Source organism: Callorhinus ursinus, unplaced genomic scaffold (assembly GCF_003265705.2).
Source record: "Callorhinus ursinus isolate GAN/ISIS: 27379988/994484 unplaced genomic scaffold, GSC_fseal_2.0 scaffold1, whole genome shotgun sequence".
Taxonomy (NCBI): Eukaryota; Metazoa; Chordata; class Mammalia; order Carnivora; family Otariidae; genus Callorhinus; species Callorhinus ursinus.
Window position 1 is genome coordinate 146,233,956 of NW_027397063.1, and position 21,607 is coordinate 146,255,562.

A 21,607-nucleotide genomic window follows, 5' to 3' on the forward strand; every position below is an offset into this window, starting at 1 on the left:
TGTTAGTTTTATAATCTATAAAACAAACAGACTAAAAATCCTCACAAATCTCCATATATCTAACTATAAAAGATAAGGCATGTAATTTTTATTCTTTTTGGTAGAGCACAAAATTCCAGTTTAACAGATTATTCAACACTATAGGTCATGTGTCTTATCAGAAATCTACTAGCTCATGTACCTAGTTTTCTTTGCTGTAGTAATAGAGGTGAAGGGTAGCTGACATTCTACTCCTAGAGCATTCTGTATACCATGCTGTTAATTGTTATCAAAGCAAAGGAACATCCTGTAACTTTATAATTGAGCTATTATGAAAACACAAGGAGAAACCGTGGTTATAATAGAACAAAAAAGCAAATACATAGTTCAAGAAAGAAAGAATCTTAGTGTACTGATAACTGGCAGTGGTTAACAAATCAGCTACCAGACTGTCTATAATAACTAGTGGCGGGGACTTTAATGCCACCAGGGAAATAAGATGAGAGGCCTCACATGTACATGGAGAGGAATTAAATATGTGACCACTACATAATGCAGAGACTCTGGAAAGGTTCCCTCCACCCTGTAAGATGGGACTTAAATAAACAAACAAAAGACCTTGCTTCTGCTTAGGGTTCTGGGGGGAAAAGGTCTTTCTTGGAAAATCTAATTTCTGTATGGATGATTCAAATTCCAAGCATAGAGATTAATGTAAAATTGATGCTGGAAATATGAAACCTTTGGAGAACTTGGCAGAATCAAATGTTAAACAATTTCATAGGGACATTTCACAAACCAAGATGCATGAGCTTTCCACACGTCAATAATCAGATGAAAATGGTCATGATAAAATATTACAAGTTACCTAAGGAAATGATCCACTATAAGGTAGAGTAGATGGATTAAACAGTTATTAGATCAAGCTAAAAATGGAATTAGGAAACTGGAAAATAGAGACGGGAAATTTAACATAATTCAGCAAAGAAATAAAAATATAGAAAAGGCTAAGAGACCCAAAAGGTGGGATTAGATGATTCAACATATGTGTAAAGGAAATTATAGACAAAGAATATGGAGAAAATGTAGAAGAGGTAATATTTGAAGCAACAGTATTGAAAATATTTCAGAATGGAATAAAGATGTAAATCCTCAAGCTTAAGTAGCACAGTGGGTCCTGAACAGGATCAATAAAGTTTGTACATAGGCACAATGAAACAGCAGAACTTCGGAGAATAAAATTACCTAAAAGAATTAACAATTAAATTTCTAATAGATTTATTGGAAATAGATTTATTCCATCAGGAACAATAGAAGCAAAGAGTAGAAAAAAAATATTTTCTATGTGCCAGTGGAAATGTAAACCTAAAATTCTTTACCTACCTAAATAATCATTCTAGAACGAAAAGCCTTTTTCATAAAATAGTGTAGCCACTGTGGAAAACAGTTTTTAGCAGTTCTTCAAAAAGTTAGAATTTCCACATGACCCAGAAATCCTACTCCTAGATATATACCCAAAAGAATCGAAAATTCAGATACTTGTACACAAATAGTGTCATTGTAATAGCCAAAATGTGGAAACAACCCAAATGTCCATCAATAATGAATAAACAAATTGTGGTATATACATACAGTAGGGTATTATTCGGCCATAAAAAGGAAAGAAGTACTGATACATGCTGCAATGTGGATAAGCTTCAGAAACATTTTGCTAAGAAATGAAGCCACACCCAAAGGTCACATATTGCATGATTCCACTTATATGAAGTATTCAGAATAGATAAATCCACAGAGACAGAAAGTGGGTCAGTGGTTGCCAGGGGCTAAGAGGAAGTGGGGATTAGAGGATGGCTGCTTAATGGCATGGTGTTTTCTTCTGGGGTAATGAAAATATTTTGAAACTAGCTGGAGGTGGTGGTTGTACAACATTGTGCATGAAGTAAATGTCACTGAATTGTATACTTTAATGGTTTTGTTATGTGAAATTTACCTCAGTTTTTAAAATCACAGTTAAAACGTTCCAACTTTTGGAACTCACCTGTCTGAATGAACTGTTAAAGGATAAAATCTAATAAGTTTGATCTCAGAAGGAATGTGTGAGAAACAAACTGGCAAACCAAATGTAACCATGTGGGTAAATATTGTTTAGTATTGACTTCAGAAAAAGAAAGAAAATATTGATAATATTGATAATAACTAACATGGAAGATTTCATGAACAATTCAAGAATAATTGTTAATGGATTCAGTTGGATGATGGAAAGATGGTGATCAGAGTTAAAGTGATTTAAGTTTTGGGGGGAGATATGTTGATTAACTTCGACTTTAGAAATATTAATGTAAGATAGGCCTTAAGATTAAAAAAACATTATTATAGAGACTTCTGCTTTTGTTTAGGAAGGACATGAAAGACTTTTATGCTAATCACAAGAAAAATTACAGACAAATTTAAAAGTCATACTTTCTCTAGGGCAAGCAAAAAGCAGTGGACAAGAGGAGGTCTGAATGAACTGAATTTCTCAGAGAGACAAGCCCTATAAAGGGCTATCCACCACTATACCTGGTGGTGGATGCCTGGTCATGGTACAAATGGGCCTGCTCTAGACACAGGCTAAATCATCCATGCTTTGGAGACTCAAATGCAAGGACAAATAATTTGGTCTAGCAGTTCTTTCTCATTAGTTCCTCTCCACTCCTCCCTGGTCCCACCAAGTTTTGCCAAGAAGACAGGGATGGAGGAAAGGCTTATAAGCAGGGAGCAATTGTCTAGGCCATCATTCTTGCAATGATGGGATTCAGAATACTTGCCAGACTTAAATCCAAAGGCAAACCAGAGCTATCTGAAACTGCTTCTAGATCATAAACTGACAAGATATTTTTAATGTTATGTATGGCTCAGGAAGTTGGAGATGAGCCAGATACAAGTGAAATTTAATTTTAGCTGTGACCCAGCTCCAGCTCAACTCAAGAAGGATTCTGGATGAGCAGATAGAGGAAACGGCTTGAACTCTGGGAAATAAGCCAAAATGATATGACATGCTTTACTCTTTTAGCTACAATATCTGGAATACAGCCTAAAATTATGAGACATACAAGTAAGCAGAATAATGTGACCCATGAGCAAGAGAAAGCAGTCAATGTAAGCAGACTTTTAGATGACCCAGTTATTGGAATTAGTATATTAGGACTTTAAAACAACTGTTACAAAACATTATAGATTATGATGTGTCTTCTCAGGAAAAGGAAACAAAAGCAAAAAGAAACTTTTGGGACTATACCAAAATAAAAAGCTTTTGCACAGCAAAGGAAACCATAAACAAAATAAAAAGACAACCTACTGAATGGGAGAATATATATGGAGAGGATATATCTGTAAGGGGCTAATATTAAAAATATATAAAGAACTCCTATAACTCAATACTCAGAACCCAAATAATCTGATTTAAAAATGGGCAGAGGACCTGAATAGATATTTCTCCAAAGAAGACATACAGATGGCCAACAAATACATGAAAAAATGCCCAACATCTTTAGTTATCAGGGAAATGCAAATCAAAACCACAATGAGATACCACCTTACACTTGCAGAATGGCTATTATCAAAAAGACAAGAAATAACAAATGTTGGCAAAGATGTGGAGAAAAGGGAACCCTCATATACTGTTGCTGTGAATATAAATTAATACAACCACTTTAGAAAACATTATGGAGTTTCCTCAAAATATTAAAAGTAAAAATACCATACAATCTAGTAATTCCACTAATGAGTATTTACCTAAAGAAAATGAAAACACTAATTTGAAAAGATATATGTACCTCTGTGTTTATTGCATCATTATTTACAGTAGGCAAGTTATGGAAACAACCTAAGTGCCCATTGATAAATGAATGGATAAAGGTGTGTAGTTGTGTACACACGTACACACACACCGGAAAGTTACTCAGCCATAAAAAAACAATGAGATCTAGATATTTTTGACAACATGGATGGACCTAGAGGGTATTATGCTAAGTGAAATAAGTTGAAGACAAATACCATATAATTTCACTTACATGTGGAATCTATAAAAAAAAAACAACAAATGAGCAAACAAAAAATAGAAACAATCATAAGTACAGAGGGGCACCTGAGTGGCACAGTCGGTTAAGTGTCTGGCTTTTGGTTTTGGTTCAGGTTCTGATATCAGCGTCCTGAGATTAAGCCCCATGTTGGGTTCCACACTCCGCACAGAGGTGGGATATTTCAGGAGATGGGGAAATTCTAAAAAGAATCAAATGGGATTTGTAGAACTGAAAAATACAGTACTAAAATTTTTTTTAAAAAATTGGTTAAGCTTTTCAGATTGGACACTGCAAAAGATAGGCTCAATGAACTTCAACATAGATTAATAAAAGTTATCCAAAGTGACATACAGAGAGAAAAGAGATAGCAAAAACTTAACACATCATTAGTACCTTGTAATATCAAATGGTCTAACACATGTGTAATTGGAGGTCCAGAGAAAGAATGGGGCATAAAAAAGCTCAAAGAAACAGCCCCACATTTTCCAAATCTGATAACAGTCTACAGATTCAGGAAGTTTAGCAAATGCCAAATGAATAAATACAGTGAAAAATAGCACCTAAGTACACTACGCTTAAATTACTGAAAACCAAAGGTAAAGAGAAATCTTAAGATATATATATGGAATGATAATATGAATTTTCATTGACTTCTTGTAAGAAATAATTCAAGACAAAAGACAATGGAATGACACCTTTAAAGTGTAGAAAGATGTGATGAGCACTGGGTGTTATACTTAACTAATGAATTGCTGAACACTGCATCAAGGACTAATTATGTACTATACAGTGGCTAACTGACCATAGTTTAAAAAAAAATAGAACTACCCTGTGATTCAGCAATCACACTACTGGATATTTCCCCAAAGAATGAAATAAAAAACCCACTAAAACAAAGGGATACATGCACTCCTATGTTTGTAGCAGAATTATTTACAATAGCCAAGATGTGGAAGTAGCCCAAGTGTCCACTGATAGATGAGTAGATAAAAAGGAAATGGTATATTTATACAATGGAATATTATTCAGCCATACAAAGAACAAAATCTTGCCATTTGCAATGACATGAATGGAGCTAGAGTATCATGCTAAGCAAAATCAGTCAGTCAGAGAAAAACAAATACCATATGATTTCACTCATATGTAGAATGTCAGAAACAAACAAGAAAGAGGAAAAGAGAGAACAAATACAGACTTACCTATAGAGAACAAACTGATGGTTACCAGAGGGGAGGGAGTGGGGAAATGGATTAGAAAGAGAGAGAGGGCGGGGGGGGGGGGCAGAGGGAGAGGGAAAGAGAGTCTTAAGCAGACTCTGCGCTGACCATGGAGTCTGACTTGGGCTTGATCTCAAAACCCTGAGATTATGACCTGAGCTGAAACCAAGAGTTGGATGCTTAACTGCCCAGGCCACCCCACAAAATTACCTTTTAAAAATAAACATTTTCTGGTAAAGAAAAACTGTCAGAATTCATCACTGACATTCCCATACTGTAAGAAATGCTAAAGGAAGTTCTTAAGGCTGAAGGGAGCTGAAAATCATGTACAGGAAAGAATGAAGAACACCATAAATGGTAAGTATGTGGGTAAATATAAAATACCTTTTACCTCTTAAAAATTATTTAAAAGATAATTGTTTTAAGCAAAAATCATAACACTATTTGGTTTATAATATGTCAAGTAAAATATATGACAACACAAAAGATAAGAGAAGACTAAATGAGAGTATATTATGGTTGTGGCTGTGGAGGTATATTAATTCAAACTAGACTGAAATGTGGATGTATTGTATTCAGAGCAACCACCAAAGACATAAATATCATTTATTTGGTTAAAGAATTCTTAAAAGGAGAGTAAAGGAATAAAGAGCAGTTGGGGAAAATGGAAAACAAATGGCAAGATGGTAGATTCAAGCTATATCCATGATTAAGTGTAAATGAGCTTAACACTCCTATTAAAAGACAAACTGTGTTAAACTGGAGTTTTAAAAATAACAGACACAGTTTGATCGAAAGTAAAAGATGGAAATATTAAAAGCTGTTGTGGCTATGTTAGCATTGACCATGTAGGCCTTAAGGCAAGGTGTGTATTAGACACAAAGAGACATTTCTTGGTGATAAAAGGTCAATTGGACAGCAAGAGGAATCTTATGTTTTGATGAACCTAATAAAATAAGTTGAAAATATATAAAGCAAAACTAAAGGGAAAAATAGACAAATCCATAATTATATGTAGAGCTTTAACATATTCCTGATAGACTTATAGTAACTGATTGAATAATCAGACAAAAAAATTAGAAAGGATATAGGAGATTTGAACTATACTTGACCAACTAGACATATATAGGACACTACATCCAATAACTGTAGAACACACTTTCTTCTAAAATGTACATGAAACACTTATCAAAATGGATTATATGTTGAGCCATAATGTGAATTCAACAAATTTCAAAGAATTGACATTATCTAGAGTATGTTCTCTGACAACAGTGGAACTAAACTAGAAATCAAGAACAACAAAATATTAAGCTACATATTTCTAAATTTGCGGATCAAAGAAGTTATCACAGTGGAAATCAGTATTTCAAACTAAACAGTAAAGTATGGCATATCAAAATTTTTGGGGGTAGTGCTTAAGGGAAATGCTTTAAATACATGAATTAGAAAAGAAGGGATGAAAGTCAATGATCAAAAGTTCCATCTCAAGTAACTGGAAAAACAGATTCAAAGAAACTATAATGAAGGAATTGATGAAGATAAGAACATAGATTAATGAAATAGAGAAATCAACAAAGATAATTTTTATTACTAAAATTGATCTCTCTAGCTTGATTGATCAAGGAAAAGAAACAGAAAAAGAAGTGATCCCAAAAAAGGGACATTACCAATTTTTAAAAGTAGTTATGGACATAATTATGGAATGCATTTGACAACTGTATGAAATTAGATTAAATGGGAAAATTCCTTGAAAAACACAGCTTTTAAACACCAGAAGAAATTAAAAATCTGGAGTTATCTGTTACTACACTTGCGTTAGCCAAAAGGCCAAGAAGCAATGGAAAATTATCTGTTAAATAGAATTTATTAATAAAATTTTCCTGCAGAGAACAAGCCCAGAAAGCTTTTCTTTGAATTTTTCCAAACATTTAAGGAAGAAATGATACCAATCTTACACAGACTCTTTCAAAGTATAGGAACAGTTTTATGAGGCCAACGTAACCCTAATACCAAACTGAAGGAGGATGTTATAAGAAAGAATTACAGGTCAATATTTGTCATGAGTGTAGATGTAAAAATCCTGAATAAAACTAGCAAGTCAAATCCAGCAATATATAAAAAGCCTAATAATTATAACCAGTGGGTTTATTTTAGGAATATAGGATTTGTTTGTATATTTGAAAATCATTCCATGTGATTAAGCACAATAATCTGATTTTCCATTTTTGGAAACTAGAGAAAGAGAATCAATAGAAGTCTAAAGCAAGCAAAAGAAAGGACCTAATTAAAAATGGAGCAGAAATCAATGAAATTGAAAACAATAGAGGAAGTCAATGAAACCAAAATTGGTTCTTTGAAAATATCAAAAAAATTGACAAACCTCTGGCCAGATTAAAAAGAATGAGAGAAGACACAAATTAATATCAGAAATGGAAGAGGGATCATCACTGCTGATCTCATGAACATTAAGAGGATAATAAAGGAATATTATGAGCTCCTCTATGTCCACAAATTTGATCACTTAGATGAAATGGACCAATTCTTCGAAAGACAAAAACTACTAACTCTTACACAAGGAGAAATAGATAAACTTAATGGACATATATCAGTTAAATATATTGAACCAATTATTAATAACCTTCCCAAATAGAAAGCACCAGACCCAGCTGGTTACATTGGTGAATTCTGCAAACATTTAAGAAAGAAATGATACCAATTTTTTTAAAGATTTTATTTATTTGAGAGATAAAGAGCACGAGTAGGTGGAGGAGCAGAGGGAGAGGGACAGGCAGACTCCCTGCTGATTGGGGAGCCCAATGCAGGGATCCCAGGATCCTGAGATCATGACCTGAGCTGAAGTCAGACACTTAACCAACTGAGCCACCTAGGTACCCTGAAATGATACCAATTCTTTATGTCATCCAGAAAATAGAAGCAGAAGACTTCCTAACTCATTCTATGAAGATAGCATTACCCTCATACCCAAACCAGATAAAGACATTATAGAAAGGAAAAACTACAGAATATTATATCTTGTGAATGTAGATACAAAGTCTTCAACAAAATATTAGCAAACCAAATTGAACAATGCATAAAAAGAATTATACACCACAACCAAGTGGGATTGATTTGAGGTATGCAAGAATGCTTCATTCCAGAATTGAGGTAATCCATCACATCAGTTGTTTAAAGAAGAAAAAAATTATACGGTCATCGGTAGCTGCAGAAAAAGCATTTGACAAATACTAATGTCCATCATGACAGGAACTCTCATCAAACCAAGAATAGAGGGGAACTTAACCTGATCAAGAATATCTACAAAAAAACAGGCTGCCTGGCTGGCTTAGTAGAGCATGTGACTCTTGATCTTGAGTTCATGAGTTTAAGCCCCATGTTGGGCATAGAGCTTTACTACCTCACCCCAATGCTCATAGCAGCAATGTCTGCAATAGCCAAACTGTGGAAAGAGCTGAGATGCCCTTCAACACATGAATGGATAAAGAAGATGTGGTCCATATATACAATGGACTATTACTCAGCCATCAGAAAGGATGAATACCCAACTTTTACATCAACATGGATGGGACTGGAGGAGATTATGCTAAGTGAAATAAGTCAAGCAAAGTCAGTTATCATATGGTTTCATTTATTTGTGTAACATAAGGAATAGCATGGACGACATTAGGAGAAGAAAGGGAAAAATGAAGTGGGGGAAATGGGAGGGAGAGACGAACCATGAGGGGCAATGGACTCTGAGAAACAAACTGAGGGTTCTAGAGGGGAGGGGTGTGGGGGGATGGGTTAGCCTGGTGATGGGTATTAAGGAGGGCACGTACTGCATGGAGCACTGGGTGTTATACGAAAAAAATGAATTGTGGATCACCACATCAAAAACTAATGTATGGTGACTAACATAACATAATAAAATAAAATTTAAAAAAATATATCTACAAAAAACTTTCAGCTAACACTGTACTTAATGGTGAGAAACTCAATTTTTTTTCCCCAAGATCAGAAATAAGAAAAGGATGGCCACTTTTACCATTCCTATTTATCATAGGACTGGACCAGAGTCCTAGCTAATGCAATTAAATAAGAAAAGGAAAGAAAAGGTATACATTAGGAAGGAAGAAATAAAATTGGTCTTGTTTGTAAATGAAATGATTGTGTATGGAGAAAAATCCCAAAGAAGTGGCAAAACATTTCTATAACAAGCAATTACAGCAAATTCTTAGGATAAATGTTAACATGTAAAAGGTCATTGCTTTCCTATATGCCATCAGTGAACAACTAGAAATTGAAGTGAAAATCAATACCATTTACATTAGCATAAAAAATGAAATACTTAGGTATAAATCTACCATAATTTGTATAGAATCTATATGATGAAAACTCCAAAACTCCAGTGAAAACAAATCAAAATCTAAATAAATGGAGAGATGATATATATTCCTGGATAGGGTGACCGGTGTTGTTAAAGTGTTCATTCTTCCCAAGTTGATCTGTAGAATCAAACATAATCCCAATCAAAATACCACCAAGTTATTTTGTGGATATCAACAAGCTCATTCTAAAGTTTATATGGAAAGTCAGAAGACTCGGAAAAGCCAGTACAATACTAAAGATCAAAACTGGAGGACTGACACTACTTGACTTAAAGACTTATTGTAAAGGCTACAATAATCAAGACAGTATGTTGTTGGTGAAATAATAAATAGATCAGTGGAACACAGTAAAGACCCCAAAAATAGAGCCACACAAAGTCAACTGATCTTTGACAAAGGAGCAAAAACAATTTTAAAAAATATTTTATTTATTTATTTATTTATTTGAGAGAGGGAGAACATGCATGAGCAGGGGGAGGGGCAGAGGGAGAGAGAATCTCAAGTAGACCCTGCTGAGTGCAGAGCCTGACGTGGGGCTTGATCCCATGACACTGAGATCATGACCCCAGCCGAAATCAAGAGTCGGATGCTTCACTGAGCCACCCAGGCACCCCAGGAGAAAAAGCAATTTAATGGGAAGCTCTCTTTTTCAACAAATGGTGTTGGAACAGTTGGACATCTATATGCAAAGGCAGAATGTAAACACAGAGCTTACATCTTTCACAAAAATCAACTCAAAATGGATTATGGACCTGTATGGCAAATGCAAAACTAAAAACTTCTGGAAGAAGCATAGGAGAAAAAAACGTAAGTGGCCTTGGGTTTGGCAATGAATTTGTAAATACAATACCAAAAATATCCATCAATGAGAAAATTGGTAAGTTGGACTTTATTAAAATTAAAAGCTTAGAAAGAGTGTTAAGAGAATGAAAAGACAAACCACAGACTTGGAGAAAATATTTGTCAAAGTCATATGTGATAAAGGACCGATGTCCAAAATATACAACTCTTAAAATCCAACAAGAAAACAAACCAATTAATAAATGGGCAAAATCGGGGCACCTGGGTGGCTCAATGGGTTAAGCGTCTGCCTTTGGCTCAGGTCATGATCCCAGGGTGCTGGGACCGAGCCTTATGTCAGGCTCTCTGCTCAGCGGGAGCCTGCTTCTTCCTCTACCTGCTGCTCCCGTTGCATGTACTCTCTCTCTCTCTGTGAAATAAATAAAATCTTTTTTTTTAAATGGGCAAAATATTTAGACAGATACCTCACCAAAGAAGACATACACATGACAATGAGCATATGAAAGGATGCTTAGTATCATGTTTTTAAGGAATTAAAAACTAAACAATGAGATATCACTACACCTATTTAGAATGGCTTAAATTTAAAAATCTAACAATACTAAATGTTGGCAAGATTCAGAACAACAGGGGCTCTCATTCATTGCTGGTGGATATTCAAAGTGGTACAGGCGCTTTGGAAGACAGTTTGGCAGTTTCTTACAAAGCTATACATAAGGTTACATGATCTAGCAGTTCTACTCCTAGGTATTTTTCCAACTGAGTAGAAAACATATCCACACAAAAACCTGCATACAAATGTTTATAGCAGAATTATTCATAATCAGGAGCGCCTGGGTGGCTCAGTCATTAAGCATCTGCCTTCAGCTCAGGTCATGATCTCAGGGTCCTGGGATAGAGCCCTGCGTCAGACTCCCTGCTCAGCTGGAGGCCTGCTTCTCCCTTCCCCACTCCCCCTGCTTGTGTTCCCTCTCTTGCTGTCTTTCTCTGTCAAATAAATAAATAAAATCTTAAAAAAAATTATTCTTAATCACCCAAAACTGAAAGCAAATAAGATGGCTTTAAATAGATGAATGGATAAACTGGTACATCAGTTTCAATATTATACAACAATAAAAAATAGGGATCTATTTTGCCACTAAAAGACAAAGAAAAGCCTTAAATGCATATTGCTAAGTGAAGGATGCTAATCTGAACAGGAACATACTATATGATTCCAATTATGACATTCTGGAAAACGGCAAAACTGTGGAAATGTTAAAAAGACCAGTGGTTAACAGGGCTTCATCTGAAGGAGGGAAGGGATGAACAGATGAAGCAGGTGGTTTTTAGGCTGGTGAACTATTCTATATAATACTGTAATGGCAAATACATGTCATCATCCATCTGTCAAAACCCATGGAACTAATTGTATAATACAAAGAGTGAGCTTTAACCTAAACTGTGGACTTTAGTTAATAATGTATCAGTATTTGTCAATTGTAACAAATGTGCCACACTAATGCAAAATGTTAATAATAGGGGAAACTGTCAAGATCGGAGGTAATATATGGGAATTCTGTGTGTTATCTTCTCTTTTAATAAATTCTTAGATGAATGAATGTTAAAGATGTTTAAATCATGCATGGACAAAAACCTTTTACAGGGTATAACAAAGTAACTTTAAAAGTCAAAAAGGTAGGGGAAAAACCCTATAGTAAATATCTAATCAGTGATTAAAAAGTGACAGTTTTTTCTCTGAAATGGCAATGAGAAAAAGCTGTCTTTCCTTAGCATTATTGGCCCTAGAGGAGATCATAGCCACTTCAATAAGGCAAGACAAAGAAAAGTATTGGAAAGGAAGAAAATCAAATGAATTGATTCTGTATGTAGACAGTCATTAGAATTGGGGCACCTAGGTGGCTCAGTAGTTTAAGCCTCTGCCTTAGGCTCAGGTCATGATCCCAGGGTTCTGGGACTGACCCTGTGTCAGGCTCCCTGCTCAATGGAGAGCCTGCTTCTCACTCACCCTCTGCCCTTCCCTCCCCACCCCCACTCATGCTTGTGTGCACGCTCTCTTTCTCTCTCTCGCTATCTCAAATAAATTAATTAAATCTTTAAAAAATCATTAGAATTTATTAATGAATTTGGAAATGTTGCTGGATACAAGCTAAATATTTGGAAATGTATATGCATATTTGCGCATATATATATTAACAATTAGAAAATGACATTGAAGGGACACCTGACTAGTTCAGTGGGTGGAACATGTGACTCTTGATCTTGGGGTCATGAGTTCAAGCCCCACTTTGGGCATAGAGCTTAAAAAAAAAAAAAACAGAAAATGACATTTTTAAATTCCATTTTAATAGAAACACATCAAATAACCAGTGAGGGGGAATCTAAAGATGAACAGAGTGTCAATGTGGAAAACTACAAAAATTACTATGAGAAAGACATCCGAAATAAATAATGAAATATATCATGTTTCTGGATTGGAAGACTTAATATTGTAAAGATTTCAATTCTCCCCAAAGTTTCTATAACTGCGATGTAATCCCAGTAAAAATTTCATAAAGTTCTTGTGAAAATTGACATGTTGCTTCTAAAATATAAGTGGAAATTCTAAGAACAAAGAATAGCCAAGGTAATCTTGAAGAACAAAGTTGAAGGACTTAACATTACCAGACCTCAAGACTTACAAAGCTTCATAATTAAAACAGTCTCATTGGCACAAAGGTAGAGAAACAGACCAGGGGAATAGAATACAAAGTCCAGAAGTACATCCACTCCTCTATACCCCTATATATCTTTGTTGATAACCAAGTTGCCTTTGCAGTGCTTTCCTAATGAAGGGTGAAGTTATCACATTTGAGGTAGGAAGCAATTTCCAGGAAAAAAAAAAAAAAGATGCTTTGGAAAGGCCAGAACTCAATTTACCATGGCTCTAACTCCTCTAGGTATCTCTGTTTCTATTGCCAGTGTCCCAGGCTATGTCATTCAAGGCATTTATTTTATTCACTGAAACATGATTCAGGAATTTGGCTTAGGCTGCATTTGGCAGTTTGGAGTTCTATCATGCCTATTTAACTTGTGCAAATTCACCTACATTTATGGGGTGATGGGAAGAGGGAAAATAAGGTAAACACTAAAGGCAATCTACTTTTTCATTAAGTAACCATAAAATTTTGGTAGGAAGCACAAGAGGAGTAATGTGAACTTTTGTTCCAGCTGTTGGTTCTCATGTGTGTCTGGATGTGTGAGCATTTTGCTTCAGTTACTGTGATTCTAGCATTCAAAGATAGGTGTTTTCCATACAGCATGCTCACTAAGCACAATTACTTCATCTGCTCTTCAGTTGAAAAAATAGCATCTAGTCCAGTCCTGAGGGAAAAACAGCTGTGTTAAACTTTCTAAGGCTGTTATGTGTAGTGGTCATAGGCTTGGGCTCTCAAGCCAGACTACCTGGGTTCAAATCCTAGCTCTGTTCTTACTATCTGTATGACCTGGGCAGGTTACTTAACCTTTCTTTTTTTTTTTTTTTTTTTAGTTTCAGATGTAGTTTTAACAATTCATCAGTTGTGTATGAAACCCAGTGCTCATCACATCATGTGCCCTCCTTAATGCCCATCACCCAGTGACCACCTAACTTTTGTGCTCCATGTCATTCTCCAAAAAACAGCTAATAATAGCATCTCGTAACAGTGTCGAAATGATTAAATGACTAACATAAACTGTGGCTAGCACATAGTAAATACATAATCAAAGTTAGCTGTCTTTATTAACATCAGGGCAATTGTTCTTACCAAGAGGTGATAGAATGTGGTCTCCAAGGTGGTACAGTCTTAAGGGATTCTCAAGGGAAACTTAGCTAACTCCTTTTTCACCTAGACTCGTACTTTAGAACCCAACCCCAGCATGAAATATTCTACCATACTCATTTCTCTATCTGGTCCTTAGTCTTTTAGGGAGCTAGTTATTAGTTGTGGCTCATTGTGGAATGGTCATATGGCACAGAACATGAATGTTTGAGGCAGAAAGGCCTGTGGGTGGGGCAAGATGTATTTCCATAGAGGCAATGTAAGTGTTTGCAGACACCCTGAAATATGTTTAGCATATACTTTAGTGCATATTTTCAGCCACCAGCATTTTCCTATATACAAAGTTCCATTCAATCTTTTAAGGTCAGTGTAGCCCTTATGCTTCTATCCTTTGCTTTTAACTAGAAAATGATTGGAGCCTATACTGTAGAATGGTATCTATAGCACCACTAGCGCCGTGGTGCTGCTTGTGTATGCATTATTGTAGGGTATTGCTCTGGTGTTTTATGGATCTCCTATCCTTCCCTGAGCCTATGGATTTTCAACTGACCACTGATTGTTATCTCTGGAGAATTTTGAAGAACTTGATAGGTGGCTGTTCACCATCTTACCTTCTCCCCCTTCTACACAGAGATGGAAACTCTCATGTTTATCTCCTAGGACTATGAGAATTGAGATCCTGTTGTCCCTGACCTCATCCTCATTCACCTTTCTACTCTCAGAAAAGCTGCTCTTTGTTTGCAGCTCTTACTGCACAGCACTGAGACACACGCAGCTATTTGCCAGTCTGCTGTCATCAGCAACTCATGTCCACTGCCCATGTTGGGACCTCACTCAGACCCCTGCCATCCTGACAGCTACTGCTTCCTCTAAGGGCACTACTGATGTCAACTAGGTTTTTGTTTATGGCTCTGCTTTTCTTTTTCCCCATCTTTCCCATCTTCTGTGGTTCTTGGCTTTTGCTCAGGAAAAACTGGTCACTGTAGAACTTGCCAATGAATGGGCTCCATCTTTCTGCCCTGTGAACAAATCAAAGCCAAATGGGTTTTATCACTGAGTCTTTCTTGACTGTGTTATTTGAGGCTCAGGCATCTGAGCCTATTTGGTACATCTATTACAAGAAGAGGAGTTTGTAGTGTATGTTAGGGACATGAGAATTAGAAGGATTTAGCTCTCCCCAGGCTTAATGTCTAGGAGATTAGAGAATTGCTTTTTGAATAGGACAAGTTATGATCTACTGTCCCATGTCCATGTCATAGAACAAGGGACATAAAAGTTTAATGGGTTCTGTTTTAAGGGGATTTGTATAGTGAGTCTCAAACAGCTTTGGAACATGTGAGCCTTTGATATTTCACAGTAGTGATGCAGAATTATAGTGAGCTTGTGTATTGCAAATTGAGGAATCTTGAAAAAACTTATGATATATCCAGATGGCGCATTAGATTTTATCTTTCAAGTGGTAAATATTCTAAAATGTTAATACCATCTCATTTTTTTGTTTTTCCCCTTTCTTCCTAGAATATTTTCCTTCTTGGATATAGTAACTTTGTGCCGATGTGCACAGATTTCCAAGGTAGAGTATTAACCAGATTTTTATCAATCAATAAATATTGAGTTTTATTAGAATGAGAATGAATTTTAGTTTTAGTTCAAGCAAGCAGTTAACTTTTTTAATTTAATTTTTTAAGAAAACGTGCGTGCGTAAGTGGGGAGAGGGGCAACGGGAGAGGGAGAGGGGTGAGACTCTTAAGCAGGCTCCATACCTAGCGCAGAGCCAACTCGGGGCTCAATCCCAGGATCCCAAGATCATGACCTGAGCCAAGATCAAGAGTTGGATGCTTAGCCAACTGAGCCACCCAAGCGCCCCAAGCAGTTAACTTTAAATGTCATCTTTTATATTTAATATAACACAGTGTTATCATAATTCCATATTTGATTATCCACTTAATGTATATCAAGAATAAAAGTTTGGAAATACAAAGGTTGAATCAGGACTTCCATTAACAGTCTCACTTAGTGTATCTCTTTCACCCCCATCTCTCCTCTACCTCCCATCCCCTAGGCCTGGAACATCCTAGCCCTGGATGGAAGCAACTGGCAAAGAATAGACCTTTTTAACTTTCAAACAGATGTAGAGGTAAGTTAGCTTTATTTTAGATAAATGACTTTTTTTTTCTTTTAAAGATTTTATGTATTTATTTGACAGAGAGAGATACAGTGAGAGAGGGAACATGAGTAGAGGGCGGTGGGAGAGGGAGAAGCAGGCTCCCTGCGTGGGGCTCATGACCTGAGCCGAAGGCAGACATTTAACCACCTGAGCCACCCAGGCGCCCCTAGATAAGAGACTTTTTAAAAAGATAAGTAAACTGGTCACTCTTTCCTGCCCTTTTCTTTTGCTGCATTTAGATTTAATATTAAGATGTCAAGGTGTAATAAAGAAGAAAAAAAGGTATCTATGTACATCAAGACCAAAATTCTGCTTGTATTTTGCTTTGGCTCTGTATCAGTAGCAAAGTACTTTTCCTCCTTGTTCATGTCTATAACCTTGGTATTACCACTCAGCTTTTTAAAGCCCTATACCTGCATCATTAACACCCAGTTCAGTGCTTTAATCTTAGGAGACTCCTGACAAATATTTATTGATCTGAAAGATCCACTGAGAATTCTAATTCAGCATCAAGAATGGAGAAATGGCAGAAACATGGGTTCAGGAGTGAAGCTGGAGACCTGAGATATCACTGCAGCTCAGTCACTTAAGCTGTATAATCTCTTAGTGCTTCAGTTTTATTATCTATAAAATAAAGAAGCAAAATAATCCTTAAAACCTTTTATAATTCTAGGATTCTCATGTATTTATCTGGATATATGTGAATATCCCCATGTAAGAGTGGTAAGCCTGACCAAATGAGAAAAGCTTATTTTAAAACAATTTTTAGATTAAATACAATTTATAACCAAAAAGAAAGAAGGAAGTAATATTCACTGCACATAATAATTATCTAGACTACTCTTTTAAGGATTGTGAAGTTTATCTATGCAATGTTGGGAAAACCTTATTCATTTCTAGTTTAGCTAATTCAGTTGTAGTCATGGAGTTGTATTTTAATTCAGTTCCTCATATAGCATTTTCATCAAGTGTTTTTGCCAAAGTTTATGTTTTGTATCTTTTTTAATGGATAAGGAAATAATCATGCTTAACAGTGAGATGAGCCCACACAATTTCCTGTGAGTTACCGAACCTGGTGTTCCCTAGAAGAGCTAACAGTCAGTTGTGGCGGCCCTTCCCCTACTTCTCTAGGTTACCAGATGGAGAGACTCTGATCCCATCCCAGACAGGTGGAGCAGAGCACCTGCAGCAGGTGGGGCCACGCACAGGGTTCCCCACTGTGGGTTTCCTTGCATGTTGTGGTGTTCTGAGTTTGGAAGGGTCGGGCACCTCAGAGCTTCACGCCCAGCCTGGAAAGATAAGCTCTCAGTTGCTGTTTTGGACTGTGGTCCCTGGATTAGGAGTTCTTTAATGCCCTTTCCAGACTTAATAGCAGTGATTGTAGCAATGTCCACCCAAACATGCTGACATGTGATTCCTCTTCAAACTGATAATCTCTAGATCTTTGTTCATTGTGTTTACTTAGTGATGTTGAGAAACACATTAAATTCCAAAAATTGTAGTCATTTCTGCTCACCAAAGGAGAGTCATTGTTTTTAAAAATTTTTGCAAATTATTTTTCTTTTTTTGTGGCTCTTATTGTCCCCTCAGTTTTCTTTGACGATTTTTCCAAACTATACAACTTTTTGAAAGGCATATTTAAAACTTTTAGATTCAGATTTTTAAAAATACTGTTTCAAGTAAATAGCACTACCTTGTGCATTATTTGATTTCAGAATTTTAGCTGATGAATGACTGCAGCTATATAAACACATTGTAGAAATTCTTAAGAGTACTTCCACTAAAGTAAAGACTAGTTTATGGGTCACCAGTTATGTAAAGAATTACATATGAAAATTTTTTCTTTTTTTTTTTAAGATTTTATTTATTTGAGAGAGAGTGAGAGCAAGAGAGAGAGAGAGAGCACGAGGGGGGTGAAGGGCAGAGGGAGAAGCAGACTCCCTGCAGATTAGGGAGCCCGATATGGGACTCGATCCCAGGACCCCGGGATCATGACCTGAGCCGAGGGCAGATGCTTAACCACCTGAGCCCCCCAGGTGCCCCTACATGTGAAAACTTAAAATAGCTTTCACCATATTAGTATTAGTCTAGTCTAATACTATTTAGTTGCCCTTTTGGGGCTAACAACTCGAATCCAGATTGCATTATGAACCAAGTGTTGGAGCCCCTTGTGTTGTCTAAATAGGACCTATTGGATACTCACCCTGGGAAGCATTCCATGGATGAACTGACCATCTCAAATTATTCCTTTGGGATGAAAATGATAATTTATGGATATGCTGAGAGAGGAGAGAATGTACCAAGGTTCAGGATTAATAGACTAACAGTGTTTACTATGTGCCTGATACTATTTAAGTAACTTACATATATTCATTTAATCTTCTCAAAAACACTATATTGAAGAAACTGAGGCACAAAAAGTTTGAGTAACTTATCCAAGGTCATTCATCTAGTAAGCGGAGACAGTAGGTACCCTGAACACAATGGGTTATGTGACTGTTGTATTTCAGAGAAAAGGTAGAATAAAGCAGCCAGATGACAAGAGTACATTGTGCCTTTCCTTGAGCATCACTCTTTCCTGAATAAGTGTTGTTACCCTGATGTTTAGGCATTCTCCATGCCTTTAAAAGTTGGGCATTTTTGTCAATGTCTTCATGGTTAATAAAGATTCCTCCAGGCCAAAAATAAGAAATAACCAAATAGCATGTTAATCTAAAAGTTAGAACTCCAAAGGTCTCTCCATTTAGGCCTTATTTTTCTCTAAAGCCTTTCATTCCAAAATCCACACCTACAACATACTAAGTGGATAATATACAGTCATTGACTTGAATTTTGCATTTGGAAACGATTTGCTCATTTTTTCTCTCAGTTGGAAACAGTGGAACAGAAAATTCTGAATGTAATTTTTTTTAATCTGAGTACAAAAACTTTTACTCCAAAGAAAGGAAGAATAGGAAGCTTATATAAATGTGACTAACTTGAAATGGAGAAATATATCTTGTGTGCTCTATTTGTAGACGTTGATATGGAGGGGTTTTCACTGTTTTATTCTGTACTTGGACTTCCAAGTCATAATCTTTTTTTCCCCTTTAGTGACAGAGATTTATTAACTTAGGGAATACTCAAGAAAGCATAAATAAAGCTACTAGCAATATCAGAGTATAGATTTTCATCTTAAGATGTTAGCCAGGTAACAGTACGTGTGAGCCCTGCTCCTGTGATTCTGTGGTTTGATGTGTCCTAGTGAATTCTTAGTGCTCACAGTTCAGTGTCAAGGGTGCTATTTTATGAAGTGAGGATAATAGCATTTTATTTATTTTATTTATTTTATTTTATTTTTAAAGATTTTATTTATTTATTTGACAGAGAGACAGAGAGAGCAGGAACACAAGCAGGGGAGTGGGAGAGGGAGAAGCAGGCTTCCCTGCTTCGGGCTGAGCAGGGAGCCCGATGCAGGGCTCGGTCCCAGGACCCCGGCATCATGACCTGAGCTGAAGGCAGCCGCCTAATGACTGAGCCACCCAGGTGCCCCAAAACTGCCTTATTTACTTTAAAAAGAAAAAGAAAAGGTATAGGGTGATTGAGCCACCCAGGCGCCCCAATAGCATTTTTTTAAAGACCCAAACGGCCCCCTTTCAGTATTTCCTCCCTTGTGGGGGCAGTGATTGTGCAGCCTTTAGAATCAAATAAATCTCTTAGAACCCTAACTCTACTCCTCACTAAAGTGTAACCGTTGCAATTTAACCATTTAATTTCTTTATTTGCAAAATGAAGGTATGAATCCAGTCTGTTAATAGTCAGGATTCTCCAGAGAAACAATAGGGTATGTATGTATACAAATATATGGATTTATTATAAGGAATTGGGTCATGTGATTATGAAGACTGAGAAGTCCTAAGATCTGCAGTCGGGAAGCTGGAGACCCAGGAGAGCTGATATGTAGTTCAGTCTAACCTGGGAACCAGCAGAGCCCACGGGGTAAATTCCAGTCTGAAAGCTGACAGGGTCCAGACCTAAGACGAGCTGATGTTTTTCAGCCCCAGTCCTAAGGCTGGAAAGGACCAGTGTCTCAGCTCAAGCAGTCAGGCAGGGCAAGTTCCCTCTTACTCAGCCTTTTTCATTCTATTCAGGTCTGCTATTGCTACTTTACTCTCTCCACTGATTCAAATGGTAATCTTATCCAGAAATACCCTCACAGACTCCTACAGAATACTGTTGGGCCAAATGTTTGCACACCCTGTGGCCCAGTCAAGTTGACACATAAGATTAATTATCAAAAGTCACCCCTTGTCAACTTGGCACCCATATGCATCACCTTAAGCCATACTTAATCTCCAAATAAAAACAATGACAAAGTCGTAATTCGACCTAATGTGATACAAGTATCTAGTGCACAACCAAAAACACACTAACTCCTTCCTCAAAAGAAGAGATAAAGTCCTTGAGTGGTGTTCACTTTTCTTGATATCCTGTATCTTAAATACTATGATATAGAATTAACAATACTTAAATACCATGATATGGTGTCAGCACATCTTATTTTACATAAGGGAACAGAAGAGGAAAGAAAACAAATATATTGGCTTTACACACACACATACTCTAACAAAATAAGGAGAGACATTTATGACAATTACAGTTTTCACTTCTGTAATTGGTTGCATGTTGGTAGTTGATACTTTTTAACTACCTTCTACTACCCATTCTGTGTTCCCTTTATCTTCAGTAAGCACCTCAGCTGGTCATGGTTCTTTACCTGGTAGAGTAACCCAAACCGTTATTCCTGAAGTGTATGGGCCATTGGAAGTCGTGCCTGGATTGACTTGTAGTTTTCCATTGACTTAAGTCACAGGGCATGGTAATGTTAAGAGAGATGACCTGAGAGGTTTGTATTCCAGACATACTCTTCATTGTCTCCATTGTGGAGTAGTAGACCGTGAGGTTGTTGTGAATAGTAAATGAGCCATAATAAGTACAAGAAAGTGTTAAAATCGTGCCTGAAAAAGTGAAAGTGCTTAATCAGTGTTCATTTTTTTCCCTTTAATGAATCTGCCAGTATCTAGCCCAAGTTCCTATTTCAAAGCAAATGTGTTTCAAAAGGGGATTGCTAAGGAGGATGAGAGGGAGCTTTTATGATACATTTTCAAACTTTAGAGTGGTAATGTTGAGCTAAAATAGAATTTCTTTCTTTCTTTCT

General features: G+C 36.5%; 1 protein-coding gene across 4 annotated transcripts in view; it reads left to right on the forward strand.

Annotated features, from left to right (window-relative positions):
- The window catches only part of FBXL2 (F-box and leucine rich repeat protein 2), a 121,795-nt gene that overhangs the window by 53,749 nt on the left and 46,439 nt on the right, over nucleotides 1-21,607 (forward strand). For 3 of the 4 annotated variants that reach the window (XM_073902651.1, XM_073902648.1, XM_073902650.1), the window contains exon 4: nucleotides 16,306-16,380. In XM_073902651.1, coding sequence (XP_073758752.1) covers nucleotides 16,306-16,380 — 75 coding nt within the window. Of the gene's footprint in view, nucleotides 1-15,761; nucleotides 15,817-16,305; nucleotides 16,381-21,607 lie in introns of all 4 variants that reach the window. The other variant, XM_073902653.1, reaches the window with a different exon arrangement.